Source organism: Ovis canadensis, chromosome 5 (assembly GCF_042477335.2).
Source record: "Ovis canadensis isolate MfBH-ARS-UI-01 breed Bighorn chromosome 5, ARS-UI_OviCan_v2, whole genome shotgun sequence".
Classification (NCBI taxonomy): domain Eukaryota; kingdom Metazoa; phylum Chordata; class Mammalia; order Artiodactyla; family Bovidae; genus Ovis; species Ovis canadensis.
The window spans coordinates 29,441,899-29,458,416 of NC_091249.1; the positions used below are offsets into that span (position 1 = coordinate 29,441,899).

General features: G+C 47.9%; 1 protein-coding gene across 1 annotated transcript in view; it reads right to left on the reverse strand.

Moving 5' to 3' along the window:
• The window catches only part of ELAVL1 (ELAV like RNA binding protein 1), a 36,311-nt gene that overhangs the window by 19,531 nt on the left and 262 nt on the right, over positions 1–16,518 (reverse strand). Inside the window, exon 2 of the mRNA XM_069589359.1 lies at positions 3,098–3,289. Coding sequence (XP_069445460.1) covers positions 3,098–3,269 — 172 coding nt within the window. The 5' untranslated portion in view covers positions 3,270–3,289. The remainder of the gene's footprint in view (positions 1–3,097; positions 3,290–16,518) is intronic.

Here is a 16,518-nt window from a genome sequence, read left to right on the forward strand (position 1 = left end):
AAACCCTGAGCTAGAGGGCGTCCGGCCATCGAGCAAGGGCTCTCAGCACCCGAGACTGGAGCGTGTTTGAATGCTGGTGGCAGATCCTGGGAAGACTCAGAGAGGTAGATACTTGCACAGCCTGAGGTTCTTTGGATGCTGAGACAGGAAGGGATCTAGGACAGAGGTGGAATGGCTGTTATGCGAGAGGAATCGGGGCCTGAGGGGAGAATATGCGCTGAAATGGCTAATGTGGGGCACACGGATGTCCATGTTGCAAGCTTGGCTGAGGTTTGATTGGACAAGGTACCTGTCCGCCACGATGCAAGAGTCTCGCTGGGGTGGGTACCTGAGCCAGGATGGGAGAAAGCAGACTGAGAAAGGTAACCATGTCCAGGGCTTCACCAGAGGAATGTACTAAAGGACAAGAAGTGAGATGTGAGGCCCTGGCCCCAGAACCAGCCTTGAAGAAATTATCAAACACTGGTGGCAAGAGAAGAAAAGTGAATGAGGTAAGTTTTCCATAAAATTAAGTTCATTCAATTTAAAGAACTACTATCAAGGACTGCAGTTTCCCAGGTGGCTCAGCAGTAAAGAATCTGCCTGCCAATGCAGGAGACTCAGATTCAGTCCCTGGGTCGGTAAGATCCCCTGAAGAAGGAAATGGCAACCCACTCGAATATTCTTGCCTGAAGAATCCCATGGTCAGAGGAGCCTGGCGGATACAGTCCATGGGGTCGCAGAGTCGACATGACTGAGCGACTGAACATTAGCAGCAGCAGGGACTTCCCTGGTCCAGGGGCTAAGACTCTGTGCTCCTAATGCAGTGAGCCCAGGTTCGATCCCTGATCAGGGAACTAGATCCCACATGCTGCAACTGAGATCTGGAGCAACCAAATAATGAATAAATAAATATGTGTGTGTGTGTGTGTATATATATATATATATATATATGGTTGGTTTTTTTTTTTAAATAAAGAACTACAAGATGTGAGATGCAGAGCTGAAATGTTAACCCAGGCTCATCTACTCTACGACTCCCAACGCATTACATTCAAACTCGCCCAGAGAGCAGAAGATCTTTACTTCTGAACTGAAATAATTTTCAAATCATGCCTGTGCTGATTTCACTGGTTCTTAAAACCAGTTCTCTCCAGACTCATGTCGCCAAATCCAGGTGTTCCTATTAACATAGCTCTACCGCTGCTGTGAAGTCGCTTCAGTCGCGTCTGACTCTGTGCGACCCCATAGACGGCAGCCCACCAGGCTCCGCGGTCCCTGGGATTCTCCAGGCAAGAACACTGGAGTGGGTTGCCATTTCCTTCTCCAATGCATGACAGTGAAAAGTGAAAGTAAAGTCGCTCAGTCGTATCCGACTCTTAGCGACCCCATGGACAGCAGCCCACCAGGCTCCACTGTCCATGGGATTCTCCAGGTAAGAGTACCAGAGTTGGGTGCCATTGCCTTCTCCAACATAGCTCTAATGCCTTTGAAAAACACAACAAGCCAAGAGATAGGGAGTCAGGAATATTGCAGGGACTGAAAATTTCCTTCTGCCAGAACACAACAGGAGAAAGGCAAGACTCAGCAGCAGCGCAGAAGAATTTAAAAACCTCTCTGAACAAGGATTCTTATTAAGGATGGTCTTCTGGAACTGGAGAGAGAGAGGAATTTCTAGAACATTCCAACACTGTTCAATTTTGTGTATTATCTAAAGCCCCTATTTTGAAGACATGTAATAAATTGCACACTCTCAGAATTGAGAGGGTCATTAAAGGACTTTGAGCTCAAAGTCCTCTCTCTGGGACTTCCCTGCTGATCCAGTGGCTGAGACTCCGAGCTCCCAGTGCAAGGGGCCCGGATTCAACTCCTGGTCAGGGAACTAAGATCTCACACGCTGCAACTAAGACCCAGTGCAGCCAAATAAACAATCAAATAAAAACAAAACAAAGCCCTGGGGTCAGCGGGACTCACCTTGGGGACAGGTATCTTAGAGTCACTGGCAAATGCTGTGAGTCGATGACACAGGACAATGGGTACATGGGGTTCAACAGAATTACTCTAATGTAAACTTAAATCTTGAGTTGGCCAAAAAGTTCGGGTTTTTCCATAAGATGCTATAGAGAAACCCGAACGAACTCTTTGGCCAACCCAATATATTTCCATAATAAATATGACTTTTGACTTTGAAATTATTTTTCAGTGTAGGGAATCAAGATCTTACAAGCCAGGGTGGGAGCCAGAGCACTGCCGAGAGGACTGGCCATTCGTCAGAAGAGCTGGGCAGAGACGAGGAGGAGGAGGAAGGAGGAGGGGGAGTGGGAGGTAAAGGAGGGCTCCCTAAGATGTACCTCCCTGGGGAGGAAAGAAAGGAAGTGCTTCACAGCCCCATGTCTCTTCACATTTCTCTCTAGAACCCTTGCAACCTCGCTCGCAGAACAGAGGCCTCCTTACAGAGGGCCTTACCAGGTACTGGCCTTCTGCAAACCCTTAGGCGGTAGACAGCATCATGAGGAAGGCAGGAGCCACCACCCCCACTTCGTGGATGGGGACACTGAGGCGCTGTAGGAGGGTGGAGCTTTGCGCCTGCCTGCCTGCCAAATCCACGGCCCACCCATGATCCTCTGCTCCCCTGCTCCAGCGCCCGTGAGAGTTCAAGCTCAGTTTCAGATGTTCAAGTTGATAGCACGAGAACAGAGTCAGGGTGGCCCAAAGCCAGCGAAGGGCTGCCCACAGGGGACTGACTCAGCACTCTGCCGCAGGTGTGACCTGGCATGCACCGCCTGAGAAGACACGCTGGGCCTGCCCCCGGCAGGACACTGGCTAGGGTCCCTCTACAGCTGGGACCGTGCCTGTTCCAGCTCTCACAGCATCCCCGTTTCTCCTTCCTGTCTCCTCATCTTCCCTCCCCTCCCACTGTCTTGTTTTGTACATATTCTCCATCTCAGGATGGATTTTTCCTCCTTTGGGAACCTACAGCCAATCTTACACCAGGACGGGAGCAAAACAGAGTTGAGATAAAAATGAAACTTCCTGGCTAAGAAACAGGGCTTGGTGGGATGGCCCCACATACCATCCCCCACGCCCAACACATACAAAAATGGCTCTGTTTCTTTACCTGCCACTTTATCCCGAATAAGTTTTGCAGATTCCACTTCACCAATACTGCTGAACAGACTTCGTAGCTCATCCTGGGTCATGTTCTGAGGGAGGTAGTTGACAATCAGATTTGTTCTCCCGATGTCGTCCCTGCAGTCTTCGGCCATGTGGTCTTCATAACCATTAGACATTGTATTTAAAAAAAAAAAATCTGCAGGGGAAGAAAAAATGAAGTAAATTCCAAACGTTCCCACTGCAGGATATCAAAGCAACGCTCATGACTATGTTTGTACTTAAGACATTTTTCTTTTCAATGCTATGAGTTCAACTTATGTCCACGCAGAAACCCGCACGTGGATGTTTATAGCAGCTTTATTCGTAACCACCCCCAGACTGGAGGCAGCCAAGATGCCCTTCAGTGGGCGAATGGAGAAACACATACCAGTCATCTGGTAACACACACACAATGGAAGGTTCTTCAGTGCCAACAAGACAGGAGCCAGGAAGCCACAAAGACACAGAGGAGCCTTACATGCACACTGCTGAAAATAGAGGGTCTCCAGTATGTGACATTGTGGAAAAGGCAAAACTAGAGAGATTGCAAGATCAGGAGTTTCGGGGAAAGGGGAACGAACAGGTAGGGCACCGGGGTTTTTAGGGCAGCGCCGCTCCTCTGTATGAGGGTATAAAAGTGAAGAGTAAAGTCTAGGGCTTCTCCGGTGGCACTGTGGATAAGAATCTGCCTGCCAATGCAGGGGACATGGGTTTGGTCCCTAGTCCAGGAAGACCCCACACGCTGTGGAGCAGCTAAGCCTGTGCACCACAACTACTGAGCCCGTGCTCTAGAGCCCAGGAGCTGCAACCACTGGAGCCCGTGGGCCTAGAGCCTGTTCTCTGCAACAAGAGGAGCCACTGCAATGAGAAGCCCATGCACTGCAATGAAGAGTAGCCCCTGTTCACTGCAGCTAGAGAAAGTTCACATGCAGCACAACCAAAAAGAAACAAATCCAGAAGTTTTTTTTTTAAGAGTGAACTCTAAGGCAAACCCTGGGCTTTAGTTAGGTAACAACATGGGTTCATCTATTACAACAAAATACCACACTAAGGCAAGATTTAGTAATAGAGGAGGGAAACTGTGCCTGCGGAAGGGTATAGGGAAATTCACTCTGGACTCTCTCCACAATCTTTCTGTGAACCTAAAACTGCTCTAAAAATAAAGTCTACTGAAACAAAACCAGAACTAGTCCAAGTTTAACCATTTGCACTTAATAAGAGGGCTTTAAAGAAGCAAGCCCACAAACAGTTCCAGTACCATGACTGGAGCCTCTGGGAAGTGTTTGGGGTATCCTGAGAACACTCTAAGGATCCTGATTGCTTTGTCCAGTCTCCATGTGCACCACTGGTGCAGCGGCACACGGAGGAGGCTGCGACGAGCGCCGGGGCAGCCCACCCAGACACCTTGTCTGTCCTCCAGCCAGCAGGCAGAGGGCCTCTGCACTGCTTTCCTCCCAAGACAGAGTGACTGAGCTAGGAAAGAGGTTATGAGTTCTCTGCCACTTAGGGGACCTTTGTCTCCAAAGCTGGTAGGCTCTGGAAAACCTTAAGCTGCCTACAGAAATCCTGACTTTCAGCAACACCAGCAGGGCACAGAGATGGCTTCGGAGGAAAGTCAGCTCAAGACCGCTCTTCTGGAAGCAGCACTCATTTGAGGTTGTGCTCACAGGCACTGCTGTGAAGTTCTGTGTCCTTGGCTCTAAAGAAGCAGGCATCTCTATGGAGCTGAAAGTCATCACTGAGAAAAAGGCCCTGCTGCCCACTAGTCAGGAGGTCTACAGGGCAGCCCAACCCTTTCTCCAGATTCTTACTGCCCAGTTCCGACTCTATGCTTCAAAACCCAGTGCCCAGTGTCTAGAGCATTTCACCTCCTCTAAAAATAGTCTTGCCAGCGGTTATATAAAAACCAGCGTGCATCTCCTGCACAGGATTTCCCGCCTGCCCCATAACAACACAAAGAGAGGAATCAGGTCTGGTTCTGAGTTTCCTGGGGCAGACATTCAGGTCTTCTCTACCTTCCAGCTCTCACTTGCTTCAGACCGTATACAACACGCAAAATCAGTCTAGTCGCCTAGTATTCCTTTTTTGAAAATGGTCTATGCTTCCTGCTCTTTAAAAAGCAGCTTAGCATCAAGAGTCACAAAAGATTGGAAAGGGAGACTTCACAAGGTTAGAAACTCCTGGACGGCAAAGACATCACAGGCAAGCAGCAGGCTGACAGGGAGGAAGTGTCAGCTCCTTATTATCTCACTTACAACTGGGTTCTCACCTTGGGTGACTTTGCCCCCTCCTCCGTGGGACACTGGGCAGCATCTAGGGTCACTGCTGGCTATCAGGATGGGAGAGCCTTGTGCCACTGGCACCTAGTAATTAGAGGCCAGGGATGCTGCTAAACACTCCATAAGGCACAGGACAAGACAGCCCCCACAACCAGAAATTATCTAAAGTGTCAGTACTGCTGACATTGAGAAAAATTGATTCGAGATATCTAGAAATCAATATGAAAATAGCCAATATATCACTAACAGAGAAATACACCAAGGATATGAGCTGAAACTAATAGATGCTGGCAGTTAAACAGCTAATAAGGCAAGAAAAGAGGCTCAAGTTCACAAACAATGAGGAAAATGCAAAATAAAAGGAGATGCTACTTTGTGTCAGTCAGAGGGCCTACAATCCAGGATGGATAAAACCCAGTGTAAGTAAGGATAAGTGGAGGAAAAAACACACCCTTCCTCCACCTTTTTTTTAAACACCCTTGGAAAAAAAAAAAAAATAAACACCCTTATACAGCACCAATATGAGTGTGCAAAGTGCAACCTTTTGGAAAGACAACATGGCAGGCCTATCAAAATATTTAATGTGAACGCTACCCTCTGACTTAGAGCTGCAGGAAACTGCTCTACAGAAATAATCACACAAGTGCAGGAAAGTGTGTGCAAGGAACATGGTGACCCCAAGGCTGGTAAAACACTGGATATAATCTAAATATGTATTAGAGACTTCCCTGGAGGTCCAGTGGTTAAGCCTCTGCAGGGGACCTAGGTTTGATCCCTGGTTAGGGAACTAAGATCCCACATGCCTCGTGGCCAAACAAAACAAAACAAAACATAAATATGTTTTAATGGGAGATGGTTAAATAAATACCATTTTCAGTAAAAAGCATGGCATTAACAGGTTTGATCAGGAAAAACTCCACAAACCTGTTAAAAACTGTCTGTAGCCATGACATTTTAAGATCACTGGAGAAGGAAATAGCAACCCACTCCAGTGTTCTTGCCTGGAGAATCCGAGGGACAGGGGAGCCCGGTGAGCTGCCGTCTATGGGGTTGCACAGAGTCGGACACAACTGAAGCGACTTAGCAGCAGCAGCAACAGCTCAGAAACAAACAAAAACACTGGCTGAAGCCTGAACCAAAGTACAAGGATTAACTAAAGAATTAAAATGCATGCTGAAGTTTGCTCAAAATGTGATTCGAATCTTTTTCTTCCTCCTCCCCCCTTTTCTCCTTTATCTCCCTCTCCATTCTTGTTTTACTCTTCTGCCTTTTCTCTCACACCAATTTCACAGATAATAAACTGGGCAATGATTACCAGAGTGGGCTGTCCTCAATGCCTGGCAAAAAATTTGCTTTCTAAATCAGTGGTTGGCAAACCATGGCCCATGGGCCAAATTTGTTCAGACCACAGCCTGTTTTTATAAATAAAGTTTTATCAGCACACAGCTACTCTCATTTGTTTATGTTCCGTCTATGGCTGTTTTTGCACTCCAGTGACAGAGCTGAATAGCTGTGACAGGGACCATATGGTCCATAAAGCTGAAAATATTTACCATCTGGCTCTTTAGAGAAAAAGTGTGCCGACCTCTGTTCTAAAATGTAAAAATAGAAAAATTTCTTGGAGAAAATCTCTGTGACACTGGCTGAAGCAAAGATTTCTTAGATACCATGCATGATGCCAGATCCATTTAAAAGAAAATTGATAAACTGGATATCATCAAAACTGAAACCTTTTGCTCTTGCAAAAGACACTGCTAGGAAAATTATAATCCAGAAGATTATATTTGCAAATCACGTGTCTGAGAAAGGTCTTGTATCTAGAACTTTTTTTTTTTAAAGAAAAACCTCTGAAACTTAACAGTAAGAAAATAACTCAATTTTTTAAATGGCAAACAATGTGAACAGATACCAAGCCAAAGAAGATATACGGATGGCAAACACACACATGAAAAGATGCTCAACATTATCAGTTATCAGGAAAACACAAATTAAAACCACACCAAGGGAATTCCCTGGCAGTCCAGTGGTTAGGACTCCACACTTTCATTGCCAAGGGCCTAGGTTCAGTCTTGGTCGGGAAACTAAGATCCTGCATGACCAAAAGACAGACAAATCACATCACAACACTGTTACCCATCTAGGCATATAGGAGGTCTAAAACAAAATAAAAGCAAGAAAGCAAACAATGACAACAGACCATACTGAGCTCTGGTGAGGCGGTGGAGAAACTGGAACTCTCATGCAATCGCTGGTGGCAATATAAAAATGGAAGCCGCTGTGGACAACAGCTTGGCAGCTTCTTATAATTAAACATAAACTTACCATAGGACCCAGCAACCCTACTCCTAGTACTCACACATGGGAAATAAAAACTTTTGTTTATATAAAAACCTATGCAGTAATGTTAAAAGCAGCTTTATTAATTTTTTTAAACATTACGTTTCTATTTTTTAATGTTTTTTTCATAATCGTTTCCATTTTTGTTTATTATAGGAAATGGAATATAGTTCCCTATGCTATATATACAGTAGGACCTTGTTGTTTATCCATCCTATACATATATAATAGTTTGCATTTGCTATCCCTCCCCACCCCCTTGGCAACCACAAGCATGTTCTCTGCGTCTGAGTCAGTTTCCGTTTTGTTCACAGGTTAACTTGTGCCACACTTCAGATTCCACATATAAGCGACATCTCACATGGTATCTGTCTTTTTCTTTCTGACTGACTTCACTTGCTGTGATCATCTCTAGGTCCATCCATGCTGCCACAAACGGCATTATTCCATTCTTTTTATGGCTGAGTAGGACACCACTGCATATATGCACCACATCTTCTATATCCATTCCTCTGTTTCAGGGCATGTTTAGGCTGTTTCCATGTCTTGCTATTGTGAATAGCGCTGCTATCAACATAGGGGTGCATGCCTCTTTTTGAGTTAAGAGTTTTGTTCGGATATATGTCCAGGAGTGGAATTGCTGGATCATATGGTAGCTCTATTTTTAGTTTTTCTGAGGAACTTCCATACTGTTCTCCACAGTGACTGCACCCATTTACATTCCTGCCAGCAGTGTAAGAAGGTTCCTTTTTCTCCACACTCTCTCCAACATTTATTATTTGTAGACTTTTTGATGAGGGCTATTTTGACTGGTGTGAGGTGATACCTTGCTGTGGTTTTGTTTTGCGTTTCTCTAATAGCAATGTTGAGCATCTTTTCATGTACTTACTGACCACCTGTCTTCTTTGGAGAAACGTCTATTTAGGTCTTCTGCCCATATTTTGATTGGGTTGTTTTTTTCGAGTTGTATGAGCTATTTGTATATTTAGGAAAGTAAGCCCTTGTCAGTTGCACCATTTGCAAATTTTCTCTCCCAGGCTGTAGGTTGTCTCTTCATTTTGTTTACGGTTTCCTTTGCTGTGCAAAAGCTTGTAAGTCTGATTAGATTTCACCTGTTTATTTTTGCTTTTATTTCTATTGTCTGGGAGACTGACCTAAGAGAAAAATGGTATAATCTATGTCAAGAATGCTTTATGTTTTCTTCTACGAGTTTTTATGGTGTCATGTCTTAATAACTCTTTAATCCAGTATGAGTTTATTTCTCTGTAGGGTATGAGGGTGTGTAATAATGTCATTGATTTATATGCAGAGCAGTTTTCTTCATAATTGCCAAAAACCGGAACAATCCAAAAGTCCCTTGAACCTCCAGTGGATAAACTACAGTACACCATACAATGGAAAAGTATCCAGCAATTAAAAAGGTACTACTATTCACGCAATTGGTAAGAGTCTCATGTACATTTTGCTGAGTGATTGAAAGCAGACTCAAAGGCTACTGCATGGTTCCATTCTGGAAAAGGCAAAAGCTTTTCCAGAGGTTACAGATAAACCAGTGGTTGCCAGGTGCAAGGAGTGGGGGAAGGGTTGACTTCACAAGGAGAACATGGGGAAATATTTTTGTTTCCCAGGTGATAAAATTTTCCAAAATCATGATCATGGTGGTAGTCATATTCATTTGTAAAAACTCAACCAAAAACTGAATTAAAAAATAAATTTTAGGGACTTTCCTGGTGGTCCAGTGGTTAAGATTCTGCCTGTTCACTGCAGGGTGCACTGGTTTAAGCCTTGGTCAGGGAACTCCCCATATGCCATGCCATGGTGTGGCCAAAAAAAAAATTTTTTTTTTAATTTTTTTAAAGATTGAAAGCATGAAGCTTCTGCATGACAGCCCTGTCCTTAGCATGCTGCCTCCTCCTGACATGCCCAGTCGAAGCTGAGCAGCCCCCTGTGGGCCCCATTCTTGGTCAACTGGCACCACTGAAGAACTCGAACCCCAAGAGCAGTTTCTTGGTGCTTCGGTGCCACCCTGCAATTCATGTCCCTTCCCCTGACCTTTCCAAATCTGCATAGCTGTCCCCAGAAGCACCAACCACAACCTGGTCTTGGTGTCTGCCTGACAATCGATGACTCCAGCCATCTCTCACTCGCCAGACCCTGCCTCCTGTTACTCAGCGTCCCGCCAAGTGGCAGTCCTGTGGACATCTCCAGGTCACCCCTTCAGCCCCACCAAGCCAGCTCCCCCACTTCCCGCCCCCACCGGTTCTCCCTGACAGTGGAGTCACCACCTGCTGAGGCTCAGAGGTTACATGACTTTGCCCGGGGGCAGTTGTCACCCTGTTAATCAGTGTCAGGGCCAACCCTCAAGTTGTCGCTGCAGAGCAGTCTTCCAGGGATAAAATGCCAGGCCGGCTGCAATGGCCCCTGCTCGTCCCCCCTTCTCCCTTCACTTGACCGTCCCCAGCATGCCACGGACCTTCATCTTTCTGTGCTTTTGTTTCAGCTGCTCCCTTGGCAGGGAGAGCCCTCCCTCTCCATCACCTCTTCATTTATCTTTAAAGACTCTCCCAGGATGCTCAGTTGCTCTCGTTCTCAGTGCCTGCACGCTGCTGGTGTGAACCTTCATTGTTGCACAAATCACTCCGACTCATAACTATTTGCTTTTCACCCACATCAGTGAAAGCTTTGAGGGTCAAGGCTACATCACTGTTGCCAAGGGTCCCCAGGGGTATCTGGCAAAAATACCAGGCACACACAGAAGAGGGGAATAGGCACACTGGGAATTATATGTATTTGATGCATTATTTTATGTTAAAGAAGGGTGGCTGGAAATTGTATCGACAATCTATTTAATACATTTAGTATCTTACTTTTTTAGGGTCATCCCATCCCAGCCCAACCCATGGACCAAAGTCAACTGCAGGGAGCAAAACTAACAAGAAACTTAGTTTAGCAAAGTGATCCCTGCTGATTTGGAAATGTTTCTGGTAACGGATCTGTGATGGAGAAGTCCCGTTGGGACGATCTCTGAGGGTTTTCAGCCCTACTGAGCTATTTTCAAAAGTTCTGGTCATGTGACTTCAGACATGTTGCTCACATCAGTAGTATACCTACTGTGTATATAAGGGAGAGATACCCTATACATAGGAGTGTATGTGTGTGTATGTATAAATGATATAAAAGCATACGTAGGTGGTACATGTGCAAAGCAGCAAGATCAGTTTCTCTCGGGCACCTGTGAGCATCTATCTTGGTTTACAGTCACAGAACAGGCTTTCTACCGGGGCCAGAGCAAAACTAGAACAAGTCAAATATACCCTGGGGCTCAGCCCTGACACCTCACACATCACACTGCAGGGCCTGGACTCAATTATTTCTGCTGTCCTTTCCAGATGCAAAATCCCGAGTTCTTCAAGGTGAAAGTCTAAGGAGTGTAAGGTCACCCAGGAAACGCTGTGGTGCCAGAAAAAAAAACTGACAGCACTACCTGACCCAATTTTAACCACTACGCAAGGTGAGGGCTCACTGAGATCAACTCAATTTCCTTCCTTGTCCCTTCCCACAGCCCACGGAGAGGAAAGCTGTCCAACGGGGACAGCTAAGTCACAGCAAGTCCATGCCTGCCAGTCTGAGAAGCCCAGGAGAGAGGCAGAGTGCGTGCAGCTGGGTGTCCAGTCGAGCCAGAGCGCTCCATAGACCCCGAGGGCACTGGCTCACACCCACAGCCCTGTTAGGAGTTCCAGTTGATCAAGGCCCCTCCAGGGCTCTCACATGAAACTGCAGAGCAACCTGGCCCAGGAGGAAAAACCCACTGGCTTTAACAACACTAACCTTACTGCTCATCAGCTGAACTATGTCAGGGATGTCACTTCCTTTCCTGGAGCTTCCATCTCCCTGTCTGCAAACTGAGCTGTCTCCCCCTGCTTCAGCTCTCAGCACAGTTCCTGACATGTGGCAAGCGCCCACTAAGGACCACACTGACCCTTTCCACTTGAGGCCCTGGAAATGATCCGCACCTTGGAGGCCATTTCTAATGGGCCTGGGTTCCACGGAAGCCACGGTGCGTTCCAGAGCCAGAGATCACAAGCACCCATGGAACACAGAAGAGATCGGTGGTAGTCCCTGGTCAGTCACGCAGCAATTACACACACATCCTGAGACGAACTGGCAGGTCTCCTCATCTGCTCACCAGCAACATGAACCTCACTCAAGCCTCGTCCTCTCACTCTGACTTTACCGACAAAGTCAAGGTGAGCACGCGTCTCCCTGCCCTCCCCACCGCCCGGTGGAAGCATCCTCATGTCTCCTTCTGTTCTCACCCCCTCTTCAAACCTTCCCCTCCCCCTGAATCACTTCATTTGGCGGCACCTATATACACTTGTCCCTCAGGCCACCTCTCCCATGCCCCAAGCCTAAGTGAACACCAGTTTCTGCTGGTTTTGCATCTGAGATGCCTCACTCTCCCTCCATCTCTCTGCCATTGTCCCTGATCAGGTCCCTGTCACCTTCTGGGCAGACTGACTCCCATCCAGTCTCCCTGCCACACGATTATTTCACACCAAGCATCGTTTGGCCTTTTCCCCCCAGTTCACCCCCATTCCTCTGTCTCCCGATTTCTGTTTGTGGCGACATTGGTCTTGCCATTGGGTTGCTCTGTGCTGTTTCCTCTCCTGTAAATCTTTCCTCTGGCATGAATGTCTCCCTGACAGGTGGCTGGATCCAGTCACCTCTGAGCTCCCTTCTTCCCCCCAGCACATGGAGCACTATCACATGCCAGCACGAGCAAGGCAGTGGGTGTAGAAGACAAAACAGCAGTCCCAGTCCTGACCCTCAGGCGAGTGCTGGGCCATCTCTGTCCTACCGGAGCCTCTTGACTCGTCTGTCTGTCCTTACTCTCAGGGCTTCCCTGGTAGCCCAGTGGCTGACTCCGCGCTTCCAATGCAGAAGGCGCAGGTTCAATCTCTGTCAGGGAACTAAATCCCAAATGCCACAACAAAGAGTTCACAGGCCACAACTAAAGATCCCACATGACGCAAGTAAGACCTGGCACAGCCAAATAAATAAATATCTGGGGGGAAAAAAAGGAATAAAAGAAAGGCGCTTTTCCAAACTCACTTCTTGACTGTGTCGAGAAACCCTGTGCCACCTGATCCTGGTATACTTCTCTAGATTCATCTCCAAGCCCACCTTCTTGACCCTCTGCCTGCCCAAACCGGTCCCCTCAGGGTTCTGGACTTCTCTGCATTCACCTTTTCTCTTACTCAGGCTGCTGGCGGCACCTGGACATAGCCGCCCACGCCTCTCTGAGGACAATGACCAGTTTGGATACCGCCTCCTTCAAAGCCCAGGTAGTGAACAATCATTTCTTTCAAAGTCCTCCAGGCTGTCAATACCCACGGCCTCCTCCTTTCATCACTTTAATCTCACACATCTATGTCTCTTCTCCCCTGTTCAGGCTGTAAATTCCTCGAGGAGGCAATTTCTTCCCCTCCTCCCTGTTTCCCACAACAATGAGAAAACAGTAAGGTTTTACATGTTCAGTCTATAAAACGGTGCTCATTGACTTGGTCAGTGCCCACGAGGCTCTGGGTCAAGTGAGGATGGACAGTGAACATATGAGCGAGTCCCATCGACACCTCCAGGCAGGATGCCACCTTCTGCCACCCCCCTACTTCCGGTCTGTATATCCACAGAAGGTACACGTATCCTACTCAAGTGACATGCTATTCTGTCTATGTCTACATGCTAAACTGCTCCTTCTCTTGTCTTGTTTCTCTGAGTGACCGTTATCCACCTACTGGGCACTCAGGCAGTGCGCAGAATCATTGCCCAATATTTTCTCACATCCCACAGCTAAACACCCACTGAGCCCTGTGTCCTTTACCCCCTAACTGGGTCTCAAACCCACCCCCTACTTCCAGACCACCACAGTCCTGGGTCATATTTGTGACCTTTCTGATTTACGGGAAAGTCATCACCTCCAAAGTGGTTTGCTGGCTTTCAGCAATATTCTCCTCCAGCTCTTTGTCCTGTGTGCAGACCTGACCCCTTCGCTTCGTGGAATGAAACTGTCAGACAGTCCCCCTTGGCCTGGTCTGCAGAACAACACCCTTTCCCTCTGCACACCAGCTATCAGAGTCCTCTTACCACCACTCACTTCACCTTTCTTGCCTCCGAACTACCAGACCCCGTGTGGGTCTCTGAACAAACCAAGACACCCCCACCTCCATGCCTTGGCTGGTGTGGTTCTTGCATCCTACCAAGCCGTTCCCCACGGTAGGCCTGGATAACCCCTTCCCTCCTGTTTCACCTCCTCCAGGAAGGTGATTACCTTTGCCCACCAGGGCTAGGTTAATAGTTTCCTTTTCTGTATTTCCACATCAGCAGGCACATAACCATAATTACCATGCTCAACAGAGTGGGCTGAAACAATCTGTGCATTCGCTGCAATCACCAGTGCCTCCCCAGAGCCTAGAACAGAGCCTGGGACTCAGAAGCCGAGGGCCAAGAGTAAGCTAAAGGAGGGAAGCAAAACTAACTTCCCTCCCACAGGCTGGTTTCCTCTTGCTCTTCCCCTGACTCAGTCTCAGGTCGGCCTTGCCGTTTAGCTACTGCCACCTAGGGGCGAAAGGAGGTGGCTGCACTTCTTTCACCATTCAGCACTGAATCTGATTCCATTGAATGAGATGGGAACAGGAGTGCAGAACTACTGGTGAGGGTAGAGAAAGAGCAGCAGTCTGGGGAGGCTTCATATGGTGAGTGAGCTTCAACTTGGGCCAAACAGCATAAGGAAGAGATCTCCAGGTGAAGGAGAACGGCATTCCAGAAAGTGGGGGCAAAAGGCAGTGAGGGTCAGAGTTTGGGGCCTATGTGCAGGCGAAATCGGAAAGGAAGGGGGGGTTAGAATGTGCAAAGGACCCCCGACTTTAGCTTTTAAGCCACCTAAAAAGGTTTAAAAATTAATTTATTTTCCACCCAAACACTCTTGATTGGGAGTAACATAATCAGATCTTGCTTGAGTGTGGAAAGGTGATAAGTGATGGGAGGCAGGAGTGAGACAAAAGCAGGGCCTTAGGAAGACGGTACTTTCATAAACCTCTCATTTTCCACTTGCTGCCCCATGACTTCACACTCAACACAGCCAATCCGAAACTCCGCCTCTTCAATATAAACATGATTTAGTTCCACCTTTTGAGATGTTCATATATCTTGCTTTCTTCATGGGCCTTTAAGTCAAACATTTTTATAACAGATTCTAGCACAAAGCTCTGCACACAGAAGATGCTCAGTGATACATGAATGCAACGTCTCTCCAGGTCTCCCAGATGCTGGGATTATAAGAGTGGTAAAACTTGGCCGTTAAAAGTAAGAAATCTGAGTCAGAGTGCCTGAGTTCAAATCCCGCCATTAGCCACTTTCCCGTGTGAGACTGGTCCCACTAAGCGACCTCTGGGTTTCTTTGTTCCTAAAACAGAACTTACAGCAGACAGCACCCACCTCAAGGGCTGGAGATCAATGTCCATCTGTGGATAGCACATAGTAAATCCTCACTAAATACGGTCGATGATTTATAACATATATTCAGTGTCTCCTCAGGCACAGGTCATGCAGAATGCTAAGGCTTTCCAAATCCTTAAATCTACACAGCAACAGTCTCATCCATCCCATTCTACAGATAAGCAAACTAAGGCCCCCACAGTAGAGTTTGTCCAACGTCTTGGGAACTCTGGATTTCAAGGACTCAGAAATGGGGCTAGGGGTACTTCTAGTGGAAGATCATTCATTTAGTCCAGGAGTGATTCTCACACATGTGAGTATGTATGTGGTTCTTTCAGAAATCTCTGAAGATATTTTTGATCTTCACAACTGGGGGAAGAAGATGCTGCTGGCATCTAAGTGGGTAGATGCCAGGGACAGCCCCTCCCCCACCCAAACCCAGAATGATCAGACCCAAAATGTCAGTAGTGCCAAGGTTGAGAAACCTCTTCGAGAGAATCCGCCTCCCCAACGTCCCACTTTTGGAGCCTTGGCTATTCAGATCGCCCATGAATACTCTGTGAGGGGGGCTCCGTTCCTCCAGGGGCAGCACCTGCAGAAGTTCTTCTCCACCTGCCCTGCACACAGTGGGTATCAGAACCCATTTTTAATATGCCTAGCAGCAGAGGATGCCGGAAAAGGAAGAGCATCCATCCCCCATTGTTCAATTGCGTGCAGTTTGTGTTTTCAACACACACACATTTTACAAATCCAGACGTCCCACACCCCAGAAACTGTTTTGTTAGAGACGGTATTCAAAAAATATTTTTTCTTTCTTCCCCTAAGGCTCTCATACATACCGAAGGGTTTGTACACTTCTAAGAGGACCTCAGATCCACCGCGGTCCTCTGACAACCGCTACAAAAGATCGTGTAGGATTTCCCGGGGGAGCGAGCCCGGGGGCCGTGACCTCCGAGAGCTGAGGGCGCTCACTCCACTCCCTCGCCTCTGGCTCCGCTCTCCCGCCCCCGGATACCCGGCTTGCAAGGCTACCCGGGCCCGGCCGCGGAGCCCGGCCGCCAGGCGCGTGCCCACGCCGCGACCCCCTACCTCGGCCCTCGCGGCGGCCGAGGAATCCGGCCCGGGGCCTGTCGCTGGCGCCCACACCGGCCGGCCCCCGCCCGCTCGCCGAGGCCCGCGCGCGTCCCCTCCCGGCCCGGCGCGGCCTGGGCCTTGGCCGGTGCAGGCCCGCGAGCGCCCGCGGCCCGGCCAGGCGAGCTCAGGCCTGCCGCGGCCT